Consider the following 16439-nt stretch of genomic DNA (forward strand, 5'->3'; position numbering starts at 1 on the left):
GACTATAAAAGCTCGAGCACTAATTATACAGTAAATAGATGTCAGAGAGATTCTTGAGATTTCAGCTTACGTAAATGTGTGTGTGCCATGTATTCTTACACACTGTGCTTGTGTGGGTTCTACAATGTTTGGCCGCTTGAACCGAAAGTGGTTTTTCGTTTTGTTTTGGGGGCTGATGTAGCAACCTGAGATGACCTGTCGCAACATAAATGAGGAATGAGGAATGGGAAAAGTGGGTTGGGGTGGGAAATAAATACAATATGTATGGTTAGTGTCGATACTTTACGGGGGGCAAAATGAAATTTTAAAATTTATGAAAAATTTAAAAATTTTGGAAAAATGTAAAATAAATATAAAAATGTAATAAAATGTTAAAAAACCCAAAAAAAATGTTTTTATTGCTCATTGAAAAAAGCTGACTGACATGCAACGAAAAATTCGAGTTGCTCGCTGACAAAAGCTGACTGATATGAAGCGCAAAATTCTAATTGCTCGCTGACAAAAGCTGAATGATATGAAACGGAAACTTCTAATTGCTTGCTGACAAAAGCTGACTGATATGAAACGATAAATTAAATTTGCTCGCTGACAAAAGCTGACTGATACGAAACGTAAAATTCGAATGGCTCGCTGACAAAAGCTGACTTATATATAACGAAAATTTGTAATTCCTTGCTGACAAAAGCTGACTTATCTGAAACGAAAAAATTATAATTGCTCGCTGACAAAAGCTGACTGATATTAAACGAAAACTTATAATTGCTCGCTGACAATAGCTGACTGATATGAAACGAAAACTTATAATTGCTCGCTGACAATAGCTGACTGATATGAAACGAAAAATTATAATTGCTCGCTGACAAAAGCTGACTGATATGAAACGAAATAATTCTCCTGACAAAAGGGGACGTATAATTTATCGCTGACAAGCACGAAAAACGATACAAAAAAGTAAAATAAAGGGAAAAATGTAAAAACTAGAATGCAATTAGCTAAAAGCAATGCGTAGCTTTGTTATTGTTTACAAATTGAACAATTCAAACGAAAATTACGCGTTTTAAAGAGTTTTTTCGCTTCCTTTTTTTTCTTCCGTTATAGAGTAGAATGCTGGCTGCTGCTGGCACACCTAGAAGTGAATACTCAAAATGCTCCAAATCAGAATACAAGACCACATAGCCAGAATACCCTGCCGCTTAACTCCAAAGCGACAACTGACGAAGGTACTATCAACCTTTTCAACGGCATTTGCACAATATGTAATTTATAAAAGAAACCTGTCTTAATTAGGGATATGTATGTATATGTAAATGTGCAATTTCAAATAAATCAAACAAATAACAAATAAAAACATTTTTTATTTTTATATATTGTATTTATTAACTCAAGCAAAATCGGTTTCGGCATGCTAAAAACTATTCTATGCATACAATCATATATTTTGGAGTGTTAAACGTACACACGTATGTACATGCTTGCTGTCTGTCGGCTCGTGTCACGTCATGAGCCGAACGCGGTCAATCCCAGAGCCGAACACGATCGGCCCCAGAGCCGAAGACCTGGGAACGTACGCTGAAAACTCAGGTGAGCCACTTTCGTTGTATGAAGTGGCACATCTATATACGGTATGGTTATTGGCTCGAGCAACCAAATTTTGTATCCATATTCCTGTGATATTCCAAAATGTCATAGCCAGGGGTCTGCAGTGCAATGTAGTGGTGGTGGTGGTAGCAAACTATCTGTTGCAGCAGAGCGGTTATTCGAGCCGAAGAGCAACGCTTCGGCGACATGCGCAGTCGATCGGTTCTCACTGCTTTCTGGCTAGGGCTCCCAGTGTCAAAATTCTAGCGTTGGCTACAAAAGCAGTCAGCAAACAGTAATATATCCTCAGTCGTTGCTAGCGAGCTGAAAGTTGCTGTTGTGCCCAAAAGTTAGAAATGAACAGAAACAGAAAATGAAAAATGAAGAGAAGGTGGAACTAGTCATGGGACATTTCGGACCGGATGCAAGCGTGCGTGACAATTAAAAATTAAAAGCAAGTGAATAGACCGACGACCGACCGACGGACCGACCAACGGCAGTTAGTCAGTCAGTGAGATAATTGCAGTCAGAAAAGTGAGTCCCAAGGACCGACCAGCATGTTCTTTCGACGTATCTTGGAGCGCAAAGACAGTAGCAGTAACAATGTGCCGCTCCCTATAGCGACCACGGCAACGTCAGCAGCGGCCAATAGCACTGCCACTGGCACTGGCACTGGCACTCGTACTCGCACTCCGTTGAATGACTACAACAGCGAGGACAGCGAGAGTGTCACTTACGTGAGTGGTACAACGAGCAGCGAAGTCAAGGACAAGAATAACAACCAGTCAGCCAGCGTGGGGGCTGGGGGCACCCAGACGAAAATGCAGCGACGAACAGAGGCTCCGCCTCAGATGGGTGCAGTGCAATTGACGCCGCTGTGGGAGCATATTCTTCGCACTCGCCGCCTGCCGGAAACAATTTGCCCCAACGCCATGTATGCAGAGTTCCACGAACGCCTACAGGATCCAGAGTGGCAGGTGCGCCAGCACGCCCTGCGAGTTCTCGTCGACGTCCTTGTGGTGATGCAAGACAGGGCCGACAATCACATGGAGGAGCACCAGCTGATCGGCCTGCTGGTCGAGAACCTGGGCCACCAGGCGCCGACTGTTCGCAAGGGAGCCCTCGACTGCCTGCGCGTCTATCTGGCCGAAACAGCTGTACCGGAATCGGTCGTACTCAAGATACTCGACACTGGCCTGACTCCCCTGGAGTCTGACCACGGCCGACTTAGCTGCGGCGTCTTGCTGTCACTTCCCGCAATACTCCAATCGATTTTGCACACCCCCCAGCGGCACTTCATAGTGCAGCAAGCCTTGCAGCGTGTCGTTCAGCACCTGGACCAACTGGCCCAGCAGGAGATCACGCTGAAGGTCTTGTCGAAAATGCGAGAGCTCTTGGGAGTCCACGAATTCGAAGCTATTATGAACACGGTGGGCGGCCACACCACCCTGTCCAAGTACTATCAGCTGTGTCAGGTGTATGGAGTCTCCGAAAAGACGAATCTGAATCGCGTGGGAGATGTCGGGAAGACGGGAGCGTGGCGAGCTCTGCCGCGGGAACAGAGCTGGCGGAGCAGTAGCCACCCCTCGGACCACCAAGCAAGCTGTTCCGACAAAGGGAAGGTCATCATGGAGACGGAGATCCAAATCAATGACGACACTGTTACCATGCGGCTGCTCGAGGCGGATACCGAGACAGAAGAGTCCGACAGTCCAGCCCGGGTATACGCCAAGGATATCGAACCAACGGAGCTTGTTTGCCGCGCCCTGGTGGGTAGTGCGAAGGCGATGGCGAAGTCGAAGTCCCATCAGGATCTGAGGGAGGGCGCGGGAATAGTCCAAGTTATCAGCGACTCTGAATTGGACGAGCCTCCCCGTACTGCCGGATCTGAGAACAAGTCGGAGCCCAACACGCCCTCTCGTGGCCTGAAGCGAGTGACCTTTGGCGGAGAAATAGTGAAAATGCGCACTCCCGACAGCGATGCGGCCATTTCCTCATACAATTCCAAGCGCACAGCTCAGTCCATGCAGGGCCCCACTATAATAGCGCTAGATGACTCCTCGGGGTCTCCTCTGCAAACGCCGACAGAGGATGAAGCTGTCGGGATGGGCATACCAAGTGCCACCGGCGACAGCAAGACATCGGCCCTGGTCGTGGAAATACCCAATGATAATACCAAGCCATTGCCTCGCCCATTTAGCTCTCAGTCGGTGCGTCCACAGAGCAACGTGCAAGCCGATCCGGCGCCGCCAGGTCCCAGTCCCAAACGTCAGGAAGGGGAATCGAGATTGACTCCGCCGCCGCACTCGCCCCTGTTCCGTAGTCGCAGCACGAGTCCGGCTGGAAGCAACAATATCAGTCCCAAGGTGCCGCACAAACAGATCGAGGTGCTGCACAATCTTCAGCGGGATCCCTCGCCGCGATCTCAGCGCCTGGCCGAGTCCGTTGGGGCATCGCCATCACCCTCCCCGACTCAATCCAGGAGAGCACGTACCACCTCCATCATGTCGGCAGAGTCCCCAACCACACCAAAGTCCTGGGAGGACCTGGATATTGTCAACTACAAAACTCTAATGGACCTTAGATCTGGGGTAAGTTGCGAAATTGTGTCCATTAATCTAGCGGGCAGTTTTGATCCAGAAAATAGGTTGCCGGTGCCAGTGGCACTGCTTGTGCCACATCCCCATAATTGCAGTCGAGTTATTGTCCAAAAATTTAGCATGCTCCGGGTAATTGCTCCTGCACTCCTCTCACAAAATATCCCTTCCAAAAGTGAAGAAATGAAATTATACCACACGCTACCCCAACGCAGCCTGTCGCGGCCCGGGACCGGGCCGGGCCGCCCTACTCTTTTCCCTTTCTAACTGGGTTACTAGGATATGTACAATTTCATATGCGTTCATAATTCTGCCTTCATAATGGCAGCCGCCTGGCTTTATTACGTACGAGACACGCATCACTCCACCTCCAACCAACCACCTCCAAAGCGTAGTCGCCATTACGAGTATAGTAGTAATATTGCTATTATACCCGTACTCGTACTCGCATTGCCGGCAACGGCACCGGTGACTCCCTGTGACCCCTTGCTTGCTAATGAAAATTTCAGCGATAAGCGCTCCCCCCCCCTTTTCTCCACCTGCCCCTGCCCCTACCCCCTGCCCATCCCCCTGCGCACTCATATCGATGACGATGGAAAACAATGCGGACCGTGGCTCTGGTGTCGAAGCGAGCCCCTGTATCAATGACCTATTAATTTTTGACGTATACATTTCAAAGCAGCAAAAATTATTTGTTTGATGTATTTTTCGTGAGCACTTTTGGGGCAAGTCTTTCAGGGAGACCCCCCCAAGCAGAAAGTAGACTTTTCAAATTTTTACTTTGCCACTTTGTATCAAGTACCACGTTATTCACGATTCTCATGGGGAAAGCCCCTTGAGTATTGTAAAAATGTTAACGTCAATGTGCGTCAGCAGTTTAAAGTTGGACATACTCTGTGGAAATCATTCTGGAACTTTCTGGCATTCTGAGATGTCCCCCTTATCAAGCCGAACTTTTTGAGTGGTGAACAGCAAAAAAGAACTTGGGGATTCCGGTAACAAACAGTTGCATGTTATGCGGCGGAATGGGTGCTGGATTCGTTTGGTTCTCTGCAGCAGCAGCTGCAGCTGTAGTTCTTGGGCTTGGCTGCATAGTGCCAGAAGAGTCCTCCTCCGGCAGTTGCAGCAGCGTAGCTGGCCGGTCAATCATTTAAGTGCACGCGATATTCATAGCCAGCCTGCCGGAACAAAAACCAAAACAAGAACAAAGTGGGAGAACAATCACTCACACCCAGCTTGCAAATGCGACGATAAAATAGTAAGACCAACATTACGGAACGCTGTTTGGATGAAGACGCCGGCTGGTGGCAGGGGAGGGGGGCCGGTGCAGAGCGTGCCAGGAAGTGGGTCAGTCCGAGCACAACAAATATAAAAAACATTAACCGAAATTATAGCGCGTACCAAATACAAAACAGGTAAGACAAGTCGCCTAGTCGAGGACTCCACAAATGGCATGGCCATAGGCAGTGCTTGGAATCATCTCCACTCTCCACTTTCCACTTTCCACTCTCCTGTGGCCAGTGGACACTTTTGGGAAGTATTTGCATTGCATGGACATATCTAGTTTGCGAAATAAAACACTTGCCACATACTCGTACAAATGTATATGCCGTGCCGATGGTTTGACCAGCGTTCTGTTCTTTCTTTTCGTGCACAGGACTGGCGCCATCGCTTGCAGGGCTTCTCTCACCTGGAGCTCGCCCTGAGCTCGTCGAGCAACCTGGCTCAGGTGCAGCCGTACTTGGACAGCTTGCTGCGAACATTACTCTCCTCGGAGCGACACTTTGAGGTGGCCGAACTCAAGCGGGAATTGCTGGTAAACCTGATCACACGCCTTCCGCTGGACAACTTGGAGGAGCGCACTCTGCAGATTCTAACGGGGCTGTGTCGCCAGGGCACAGCCGGAGCCAATCGAGTGTGCAAGGCACTGATGCAGCGCCTGCCAGCGGGCACCATTGTGGCCAGACTTACTGCGCCGGAGTTCATGCATGCCAAGAGCTCGAAGGTAAGTCCCTGAGACACGTTCCACGTTCGACATTAAATAACTGCCCGTGTATTTGCTTTCAGTTCCGGGATCATGCCCTCCAAATGTCCATATTCGCGCTGATGACCTTTCCTGGCACCTGCTTCGACATCAACCTGCTGACGGCACAGACAATATACTCCTCGCTGAATCGCAAGCGACGCGTGCGCCAGGCAGCCCTGGAGGTCCTGGCCGTCCTGGCTGACATCTCATCTGTGAAGCAGGTTCTGGCAATCGTTGCCGAAATGGCAGCGGGCGTGGAGCTCGGTCCGCCCATGCTCGAGGCTGCGCGAATGCGTCTGTCCCGCCTGCAGTTGCCCATTATAACGCCGGACAGTTCCGTCTTGTTTGTGTTCAACCAAATTGACACGCCCGGCAACAGGCGTGGTGCAGATGTTGACTGGATAAACCAGGGCGACGGCTCAGCCTCACCAAATGCCATCAAGAGGCGACGCATGCGTGCTGCCAGCAGACAGCGTGGCGGCGTCCAGGAAAGCACAGAGCCAAAGGACAGGACACAGACACTCCACAGGTGAGGCACTCATACTCAGAGGCAGATGCTTTTACTCTTACTTTTACTTTTACTTTCAGTTTCAGTCACGTCAATGAGAACCTGCACCGACATTCCTTCCACTCTCCTCCAGAGACCCTGGACATGACTAGCCCCAATGTGAGTTCCAGTCTCCGTTTATCCCATACCAAAAACCTAAACGTTCTCTCCCGCAGGACTTTTCTCAGCGATTAAGTTTTGGTGCTAGGACAATGCATGGTAAGTGCTCAATATTATCTGCATGGCAATGTTCCCAAGTAATGTCTCCCCGCCCACTGAAGGCAACCTTATGGACCGTCGCATGGTGGGCAAAACGTGCTCAGATACTTCGATGGATGGCCGAAGCACTGACAGCACGGCAACCACTTGCAGCAGTGGCAGCACTGGCAGTTTCATACAGCTAACCTCGCGCACTGGGAGTCATTTTGCAGGACCCAGCTCAAGGTAGCTTGCACGGAGCACAGAGTTCCATTAAAATTAATGCAAGTTCAAATTTCTTAAAGATTTCCCGCCATGAACCAACATACGGACTTTGTGAACAATTTCATGCGCAGCATGCAGAGATCCACCACATCCTACACAATGGATGGTCAGGCATATCCCAAAGTCAGCTATACGAACCCCAAGCCGCACCAGACCCAGATGAAGCGCAAGAAGCTGCAGCACCAACACTCCTTCACGCTTACGCAGCAAAGCACTAGGACACGACACTCCGGCCAAGCACAAGGCAAGGAACACATATCAAAGCCAAGCCCTTTTTGAACTCTTCTCATATCCAGACTCTGTAGATGGAGAAATGCTCAAACCAAATGAAATACACAAGAAACAGCGAAGCTTTTCCATAGATAATCTGCAATCGGCACACACGTTGGGCAGGGAGTGCGCCGGCGCCGCAAAATCAGAGTAAGTTCTGCCTTCAATATCTTAATTAACCGGAATCAAACCCCCACACACACACACACACACACACACATACTAGCTTTGCTGGTCAGCTGTATACAGCCAAAAACCACAACCGTCTACCCATGCCAATGCCCATATCCGTTGACGAATGTTAACCTACATTTTTAAATGCCCAACTCTGATATAGTATCGAGCTCTGCTCCGAGCCCCAAGCGGGTTAACCATTAACCGCAGTTTTTGTCGGCGAATTTAGCGGTCGCGCCTCACCTGGCACTCGGTACACGCACCCGCACCCGCACCCGCACCCGTACCTGAGGCACAGCAAAAAAGGACCCTTAAAGGTCTTAAAGGTGTCGCGCCACTCAACCTAAATAATTGAAATGCGCAGTAGGACGCGCGTTGGTGAAATTTAAGGCTGTGGCTTGGGGAATGTGGGGAATCTGAGAAACCTTTAAGTGACCACTGTCGAGCTCTGGACACTGGGCACTGGGCACTGGAGGCATCTGCCCTCCCAAGAAAATCAATTTTCCTTTGTTAGGCTATGACTTCGAAGGCAAAATTCCAGAGCAGAGCAAGGAGTAATACAATTTATTGGCCCTACGTATAGAAACTTTGCTTAGAACTGTGCATAGAATATGTACATACTCGTATGTATGTAAGTATGTAAGTAGTATGCATATATTCCGATCTATTTCGGAGAAATATTGGTGAAAATGTCACCTCTACAGATACATACATACTCGTACCTACATCCCACACTCATAGCTACACGGCAGACTTCGGGTAGAAGCAGCAGCTGGCCCCATAGAGAAACGAAGGTACCCGAAGATGACTAAGAAGGCGAAGGCGCTCGCTCGCTCGTTCGCTCGCTCGCTTGTCTACAAACCAGAATGAAGTGTCCAACTGTGAATACAGCGACCGCCTGGCCAGACCCATGCCCATGGCTAGCTCGTCTGGAAGTTCGTCGCTAGTTACCACTTTAGACCATCCTGCGACCTTTTGCGTGGCTTTTCCTTTGGCTTTTGGGTGCACTGGGTGGGGGGTGGGGATGGGGAGGCCCACCTTTTGTTTGTGAGTATTCGTGTGAATACGAGTACTTGGAAAACGCAATGTCCTGTTTTCCATTTGCAACTCTGGCTTTGTTGTGGATTCCTGGTAGGGGAAATACACAAAGTACGTGGGGGCAGAAGACGATGGTCGAAATGGTCAAAGCGCCTTCGGACGAACACTGCAAACAGTCTGCACAGTGGTGTTGCTGGAAGTAGTTGACTCGACTGTCTTGGCGTTAATTGTCCTCGCTCTGCGCTGGTCCCCAATGGGCCTTGCCAGGAGAATATTGTAGTTGAGGTTGAGGTAGTTGGTGTGGTGGCATTCCCCAAAATGCAGAATGTATTTTCCTGCGGCGGTCAGCCGTCCAATCTACTGCGTCGGACACGCACTCTCCTCCACTCCGGCTGGGCGTACATTCGCCAAAGGGCCATTGAGGCGCATTCAACACTGTGCGGGGCTATTTGCAACCGTCAGCTTTGCGGCACCTGCTGCACGGACACGGCGGCGGTGGACACCAAACGTCAAGAGTTCAGAAAATCGATGCAAATTGATGCAGAGATACAGAGCGAACATGTCGATGATAAGTCGACCTGGGAAGTGTTTCAGGCACCGGCAGATGGTGAAAAAAACAATTCGTATGCTGTGCTCCCGTTCAAGGAGTTGTAAGTCTCTGACCTGACACATTTCAAAAGTTATTCCATAATCTACATATTAAATCCCACTCTAAAACCGAATATTATCTCTCCCAGTACAAGCGTTCGCACTGGAGCGGATCCGGAAACAGCTCGGTCATCGGCCACAGGGTCGCAAGCGGACAAAGAAACTACGGACGGGTCCCCGCTATCCGTGAAGTCCACAAGCTACTCACAAAAGTCCACAGCCTCGGCCAAGTCGAGTAACAGTAACAGCAACTGTAACTGCGAGAAGGAGAGACGACCAACAAGTCCGGCTAGGAGTGGCGACAGCGTTGATACAAAATTGGAAGTCCTGAGTCTGGAGCGCAACGCGGTGGAGTCCTTTGGAGAGCTCGTAGTGGATGACATTGTATCAAGTACGACTACTTATTAACCCATTAGCCATACATAATACATAAATCCTAAATATATTTACAGACATTGAGGAAGAAGCAGAACACCATGCCATGCGCCATGAGGACACTCTGAAACGTAACGAGAGTGTCAACAGCCTCCACAGTAAAACAGAAAGCATCAAGACACAGCTGGAAGACGCATCCCCGCAGCTTTCGAGGGCCCAATCGACCAAGTCGCTGCCCATTGAAGAAGACATTGAGGGCAGCAACAGTTTCGTGGTGGTGGAAGAAGTTCAGCACGAGCTGGAGGCGTCACCCACTGAGTCTTCGCCTTTTAAGCAACTGGAGGGCCAGCTGGCGGAAAGCGAAATTTCAACAACCGCGAATCATACCAGCGGTTGCTCTAGCTCAAGATCGCGACCTTTGCAGGATAACCTGGCTATACAGCCCCGCAGCATTTCCCTAGAGTCGCTTTACGGTGGAGCACGCCCTGCCTCGAAGCAAGGATCTCTGGATAACACCAGTACAAGTACCACTGACAATGCGTCGTCGCAGTCTGGTTCGCAAATAGGGAACATCAATGTCATTGTCAACGCCAGAGGGAAGACCAAGCACACGCCGCTCAAGCAAAAGTCAAAGACGTCATATTTTCTGCGCGGGCAACGGCGTGTCTCTCCGGTGAAGCAGGCCATCAAGATATCGCAGGCGGAGCTGTTCCCCCAAAACATGTCGCGCTTCGAGAAGCCTCGCGAGGCCCTGCTCAAGACCTTTGACCAGCTAGACTCCAGCAACTGGGAGCTGAACATAGTCGGCTTGAAGGGCATGGTACGGCTGATACGCTGCCATGCCGAGTTTCTGGACAGCCACATGCACATGACCTGCATACAACTCACCCGCTCTGTCCGGAACTTGCGCTCTCAGGTGGCTCGCGCCTCCTGTCAAGCCGCCGCCGAATTGTTCAGCTTAAAGTCCAAGTACCTGGAGCAGGAATGTGATGATCTCGTGTGTGCGCTTTTGCATCGAACCGCAGACACGAATCGCTTTATACGTGCGGACGCAACGCACGCCTTGGAGTCGATGGTGGATCACGCCCAGCCAGTAAAGGTGCTAAATATACTTGCAACCAAGGGTGCTCAGCACCAGAACGCTCTGGTTCGTACTTCCACGGCCAAGCTGTTGTTCCGACTCGTGGAGCGACTAGGCAGTGATCGCATATATGCCATGGGCCGTGACAATCGCGATAAGTTCTTTGTGGTGGGCGCCAATCTGCTGCTTGAGGGAAGCCTGGAAACTCGCAGCTATGCCAAGTCCCTGTTCCGCGCCCTGTCCGAGCACAGCAGTTACCAGCGACTCTTGCTGGAAGTAATACCACCGCGCACGTATAGGAATGTGGAGAAGACGCTCCGGAGCATAGCACGTTAGTAAACACTCAGCATCTGCATCTGTCATCTGTACAGCTTAGCTCTATTTATACAAAGGCAAAGGCACATTCCAGGGGAATGCGAATTTCATTGATGAATGTGTGTAGTGTGATCTGCTTTACGATGATACATACAAAAGTTTCTATCTAGATGTTCTTAAGCAATACTTAAAGACTAATAAAAACATTGTTATCTTTAACTGAATCGGATTGCTTTGTACGTATACCGTCAGAGCATTCGGCGCTTGTTATTGCTGCGCTGATCCAAACGTCTGTCGTGCTGATGGTGCTGCTGAGGATGCGGATGCTGCGGCGGTGGATGCGGATGCGCCCTTGGCCGATTGCGATCCATAACGGCGCTGTCGGAGCGGCGACGCTGGTCCCCAATGTTGTACTTGCTGTTCGCGCCAGCATTGCGGTCATACGGTCTAGCACCGTGTAAGCTGTGACGACCGTGGCGGAATGCTCCAGGGTCGTTGGGTGCGTGAGGGGGCAACTCGTGCATGAACGGGTTCCGCAAACGATTTTGTCCAAATGTTGGCGGTGGCTTGATCTTGTCTGCCCCTTGCTGCTTGATGGTTACCTTTTTCTGAAACAGTTCCAAGCCCTGGTACAACTCCAATGCAAACGGAACCGCAGATATGCGCTGGTAGGTCACAAAACCAAAGTTGCGCTGCCGCCCAGTGTTGTCCGAGGGAATGCGTACACCCTCAATCGGACCAGCTTGCAGGAACACTTCGAACAGGATCTCCTCGGTAACACGCTCGTCCAGATTGCCACAGAACAACGTGCGCTGTTCATCATCGTCCTCGTCGTCTTCGTCCTCCTGTTCGTCTGGAGCTGCAGCCTGGTCGAATATCCCATTTGGCGGATATTGGTCGAAGGGCTGCTGTCCGCCCTGCATTCCATTACCATAGCCGTAACCGTTCCAATCCTGCATCATCTTTTGCATTATCACTTGCAGATCCATTGTTTTTTCTATGAATTTTGCCGTTTTTCGATTCGGGGGTGTTTATTTATTTTTTTTTTTTTTTAAACAATCGATAGTATCGATATTTTAATGCTAGCCTCTAATATCGACAGTTTTGCGACTATCATGATAGTATCGACTGTAGCTCGATTGGCTGCTATAAAATACGAAGACAAATTTGTAAGCAAATCGACAGGTGGTAACTAATTTTTACAATGGACAAGTTCCTAAAAGGCTTCACTGGTTTTTTAATACTTATTTGAGCCCGATACTAGCACGATAGTATCGATTGTTTTTTCAAAACATTCAAAACTATCGATGGCTCAACTATCAATCGTTTGACAGCTCAATCACAATAGCGCACAAACGGTATTGGAATTATACAAAAATAATAGGAGCTCACTTCCCAACGCAAGAATTAGCCATCCTGCGATGAAATTCCCGATGTCGCGAACAGAAAACTATCGGTAGTTTTGCGTGATGTTTAATAGGTGCTGTTAGACGCATGTTATGTTAACTGGCTCCATCTATTGGGAACAAGATAGGCGCCATATTTAAAACTTTTTTTTAAATTTGCAAAATTATTCGCAGGTCAACAATCCACAGTTATCATCCGTTTTAAGTAAATCTGATACTCGCAAAAGTTCTGTTACGTCGTATAAGGCCATTCGGCACCTGCGCTGTCACTTTGTTTGCTGGTCCCTGGTTACCATGGAAACTAACCCTAATTTCAAAACAAATATTTTCATTCCATTAAAGTTTTCCTAAGAAAAGTTGTATACCACATTTAAGAGCAAAAATGCAGCAAGATGATGGTCCGGAGAAAACCCAACAACTGCAGAACTTTCAGTCGGATGACTTGTTGGAGAAACTGAAGTTACTCAACTATGAAAAGCATTTGCTGAAAGAGTTCAAGCTAAAGCCACTGTCGCGGTTCTACTTTGTGAAGGCCACCAATCCGGGGGAGCAGTTCTACATGTTCACCCTCATCTGCTGGTGGCTCTGCAAGAAGCTCGGCAAGGACATGGAGCGGCCCCAGGAATACGATGATCCGAATACGGTGGCTGCCAATATCATTCAAATGCTGGAAGAGATTGTAAGTTGGGTAAAAGCTGAAAAAGTATCCCTTTCCGTAACCGTTGCTTCTTTGCAGGACGTCCCTGTGGACTTTCCACCCAACAAGCTGATTCGTGGTGCAGGACCCATCTGCCTCAACGTCCTGGACATCCTCTCCACGCAGGCCTGCAAAGTGGCCAAAGTGGGCTATCAGCGGGTGCAGAAAATGCAGGAGGAGGAATTCCTGGGCGACTATCTGGAGGACAATGCCGAAATCATACTGGAAAAATTGGAGGACGAACAGAACGCCGCCGGCCTCAGCGACGACAGTGACCTGGAGCTGGAGGCGCACAATTTCAGGCAACTAAACTGGCTGAATCGCCCCCAGAAGCGGTCCATCGGCGATGTTACTCTGGACGAGCAGGCCCAAGAGCTCGACGCCCGCCTCAGCGACCATCAGGAGTGGCGCCTCGAACTCGAGCGAGTGCTTCCCCATCTGAAGGTTTTTGTGAAGTCGGACGCACGCGACTGGCGCACCCACATCAGCCAGATGGATGCGTTCAAGAGCAGCATAAACGAGTCCTCGGAGACCACACAGGCGCAGCTAAAAAAGCTGCACAGCGAGTTCACCTTCAGCCTGGAGAAGGTGGAGAGCCGCGAGAAGCATCTCAACAACGAGCTGCAGCCTCTGATCCAACAGTTCAAGGAGCTCTCCATTGAGCTGTCCACGATTCAGTATGCCCAGAACCAGGTGCAGGCGGACTCCGAGAAGCAGTTGGGGCAGTTGAATGAGGTGATGCTGGAGCAGGAGCTCAAGAAGGAGGAAATGGAGCGACGCGGTCAGGTCATGTCCGATGGAAGTGAGTATGGGGGGGGGGGTATCAGAATATCGGGAATACCATAAAGAACCAAGTTTGAATATTGAAAGAGTGATGGAAGTCCATAAGAATTTACATACAAATAGCTGCTGAACATTGCCAAAAAAAAAAGCAAATAAAGATCGAAATATCTTAGAAAGGAATCTTAAGGAATTCCAAAATAATAGAACAAAAATAGAACAGACAGTTTCATGGGCTATCAATGTGGTATCCGTATCCGTAATATCGTAATGAATCTGTTCAAGCAAACAACATACCTTTTTTCACACGTCTACTTTTCACACTCAATCTGCTCCGATCTCTGGCTTGATAAGACACTCACTATTTGCGATCCATTCTGAATCTGAATCACAGCTCTAATCCTCGCCCATAAACCACACACGATGCAGAGTATTAATCCCGCTATCATTTCAGGTTCGGTGCAACAGATCAAGAAATCGATCGTCAAACTAAAGGAGGACATTGCGCAACTGAATCTGGAGGTGGCCCTCCTGGTGCATGCCCACGATCAGGAAACAGTGGTGCGCCAGGCCCAGGGACAGGCCGGTGACCAGGCAAACAACTGATAAAATGATAATGCGGCTGCTTAGCATACAATTCACACAATCCATACTCTCCCTACACAAAAACCCCGTCCTGGAGCCTGGTTTAGGTATTTTTCACACCTGGGCAATGGGTGTGCGTGCGGCGCTGCTCTCGTTTTACGTTCGATCTGGCAAGCGATTAGTGATCCATTGTGGGGGAGAGAGAGAGAGGGAGAGTGGGAGAGTGGGAGTGGGACCACCGGCGTTGAACCGCCCGAGAATTGTTCGGGGACTGTTTAATTTGATTGCCGCGCGCTGATAAGTATCGTAATTGGTTGCAAAGGCCAATAGGGCGGTCAATTATCACCTCTTTGTTATCTGCTCCTTCAACAAATATACGCATGCGCATGCGCGCGATCCTTTACGATCAGAGATAACGGTGAGAGAGAGAGAGAGTGAGAGCGGGAAGGGAGAGCGAGGGAGCTAGTTAGCTGTTGCACTATCGTTCATTGCGCACGTACTACTTGACAGAGAACCGCCGCCGTCGAGAGCCTTGGAAACCCGGAATCCAGAAGGGAAGGTGTTGCCTGCCCCGCACGCGCATCCTTTGTTTGCCCACTCGCACTGATAAGCCGCCTGCATGTGTACAGTGTGTACGGTGTGTACGGTGTGTACAGTGGGACTGGGACTGGACTCTGCACACGGTGTGTACAGTGGGATGGATGCAGAGTGCGGTTTTGGCCCGCAACTTGTTGTGATTTTCGCTGCGGCCTGCCAGAGGTAGGTGCTAAAAGGTTTTCCCTAAAGCGGAGTGCACAGGAGTTTCCCAGCCAAATCGAAATTGGGCTTAGATACTGTGCAAGCTTCCTTTGATTGAAGATGAATATGGCAACATCTGTAAAACAGAATTTTCCATTATTATTGGCTTTAGGTAGCTTCCGCTGTAATGCTAGAAAACCACTCCTCATAGGAAACCAATTGATATTATTCCCCACTTAACAATGTAGCTCTATATCTCTCTCTATCTCTATCTCTCTCTCGCTCTGCTCAAAATAGAGCAGACTATTCCTCTCCTTTCCTCTGTACTTCTTTCTCTCTTTTACATAAATTGCATTATTATTAGGCTTATTTGATATGCGCCGACCGACGACGAAGACACAAGCAAAACGCTGCAGAGAAATTGCGAAAAGCTCAAAGAGAGCAACAAAAGCAACAGCAGAAGAAGAAGAGAAAGAGCAAGAGGTGGAAGAGTGGGAAGAGGAGGAGGTGGAACGTCAGCAAACTGGCTGCTGCTGCTGCTGGCAAAAAGCCTCAGCGAAACGACTACTGTTCATTTCCCACGGTAGGATTCGGATGCCATTCCACTGAGTGGAACGAGTGGCGGCCCCTCTCTTGGCTTTGACTTGAGCTCGATACTGGGGCTGGCTTCGGGTAAGGTTTGGGCGCTTCGGCTCCAATCTTCGGCTCGGCTTGGTGAGCGCTGTGCTTCGGGAGCACTTGGTGGGAGGCAGCTGTTGGCTGCTCTCGTTGTTGCTGTTGTTGTTGCTGGGCAAGCAGAGCGAGTGCTTTGCCGAAGAGTTTCATTTTCTCATTGTTTTCGGGGGAGGGGAGTAGGGTAGAGGTTGTGGCATGGGGAACAAAAAGATAAACCTGTTGCCCGATTTCGACTTTACTTTGAATGAACAGAAATATGCTGTGCCCTAAAGCATTTTGTGGGCATAAATCGTGAGGGGGATCGATCTCACTCTATCTCTCTCTCGGAAATACTGTATGTGTGCCTGTCTCACTCAGATTCTCTCTTCTTTCCTCTTTCCATCATCCTCTTTGTGCGAGTGAGTAAGCGCTTGTCTCTAATCCTCT

At 49.3% G+C, this 16439-nt stretch overlaps 3 protein-coding genes across 4 annotated transcripts; 2 read left to right on the top strand and 1 right to left on the bottom strand.

Moving 5' to 3' along the window:
• The first annotated feature begins 2120 nt into the window (after positions 1-2120).
• LOC111080321 (TOG array regulator of axonemal microtubules protein 1) lies at positions 2121-11351 on the top strand. Its single transcript, XM_022375881.2, has 10 exons — positions 2121-4169; positions 5833-6180; positions 6243-6730; positions 6790-6868; positions 6925-6967; positions 7030-7192; positions 7252-7475; positions 7537-7651; positions 9451-9752; positions 9814-11351. The coding sequence occupies exons 1-10, from the start codon at positions 2136-2138 to the stop codon at positions 11151-11153; spliced, it is 5136 nt and encodes a 1711-aa protein (XP_022231573.2). The 5' UTR covers positions 2121-2135; the 3' UTR covers positions 11154-11351.
• LOC111080329 (RNA-binding protein 7) lies at positions 11164-12193 on the bottom strand. Its single transcript, XM_022375889.2, has one exon. The coding sequence runs from the start codon at positions 12119-12121 to the stop codon at positions 11381-11383; it is 741 nt and encodes a 246-aa protein (XP_022231581.1). The 5' UTR covers positions 12122-12193; the 3' UTR covers positions 11164-11380.
• Positions 12194-12494: 301 nt separating this feature from the next.
• On the top strand, positions 12495-15594 carry LOC111079725 (intraflagellar transport protein 57 homolog). Of its 2 annotated transcripts, none has more exons than XM_022375000.2 (4): positions 12495-12612; positions 12713-13217; positions 13275-14037; positions 14470-15594. In XM_022375000.2, the coding sequence occupies exons 2-4, from the start codon at positions 12921-12923 to the stop codon at positions 14619-14621; spliced, it is 1212 nt and encodes a 403-aa protein (XP_022230692.1). In that variant the 5' UTR covers positions 12495-12612; positions 12713-12920; the 3' UTR covers positions 14622-15594. The 2 variants fall into 2 exon arrangements, with proteins under 2 accessions (XP_022230692.1, XP_022230701.1); XM_022375009.2 differs by having other exon boundaries at positions 12555-12588.
• Positions 15595-16439: the final 845 nt, after the last annotated feature.

Source organism: Drosophila obscura, unplaced genomic scaffold (genome assembly GCF_018151105.1).
Source record: "Drosophila obscura isolate BZ-5 IFL unplaced genomic scaffold, ASM1815110v1 contig_36, whole genome shotgun sequence".
NCBI classification, from domain to species: Eukaryota; Metazoa; Arthropoda; class Insecta; order Diptera; family Drosophilidae; genus Drosophila; species Drosophila obscura.

Coding starts and splice junctions, on each gene's coding strand:
- LOC111080329 (XM_022375889.2), bottom strand. CDS start 12,121: ATGGATCTGCAAGTGATAATGCAAAAGATGATGCAGGATTGGAACGGT.
- LOC111079725 (XM_022375000.2), top strand. CDS start 12,921: ATGCAGCAAGATGATGGTCCGGAGAAAACCCAACAACTGCAGAACTTT. Junction 13,218..13,274: donor TTCAAATGCTGGAAGAGATT/GTAAGTTGGGTA, acceptor GCTTCTTTGCAG/GACGTCCCTGTGGACTTTCC. Junction 14,038..14,469: donor TCAGGTCATGTCCGATGGAA/GTGAGTATGGGG, acceptor CTATCATTTCAG/GTTCGGTGCAACAGATCAAG.
- LOC111080321 (XM_022375881.2), top strand. CDS start 2,136: ATGTTCTTTCGACGTATCTTGGAGCGCAAAGACAGTAGCAGTAACAAT. Junction 6,869..6,924: donor TGGACATGACTAGCCCCAAT/GTGAGTTCCAGT, acceptor TCTCTCCCGCAG/GACTTTTCTCAGCGATTAAG. Junction 7,652..9,450: donor GCCGGCGCCGCAAAATCAGA/GTAAGTTCTGCC, acceptor TATCTCTCCCAG/TACAAGCGTTCGCACTGGAG.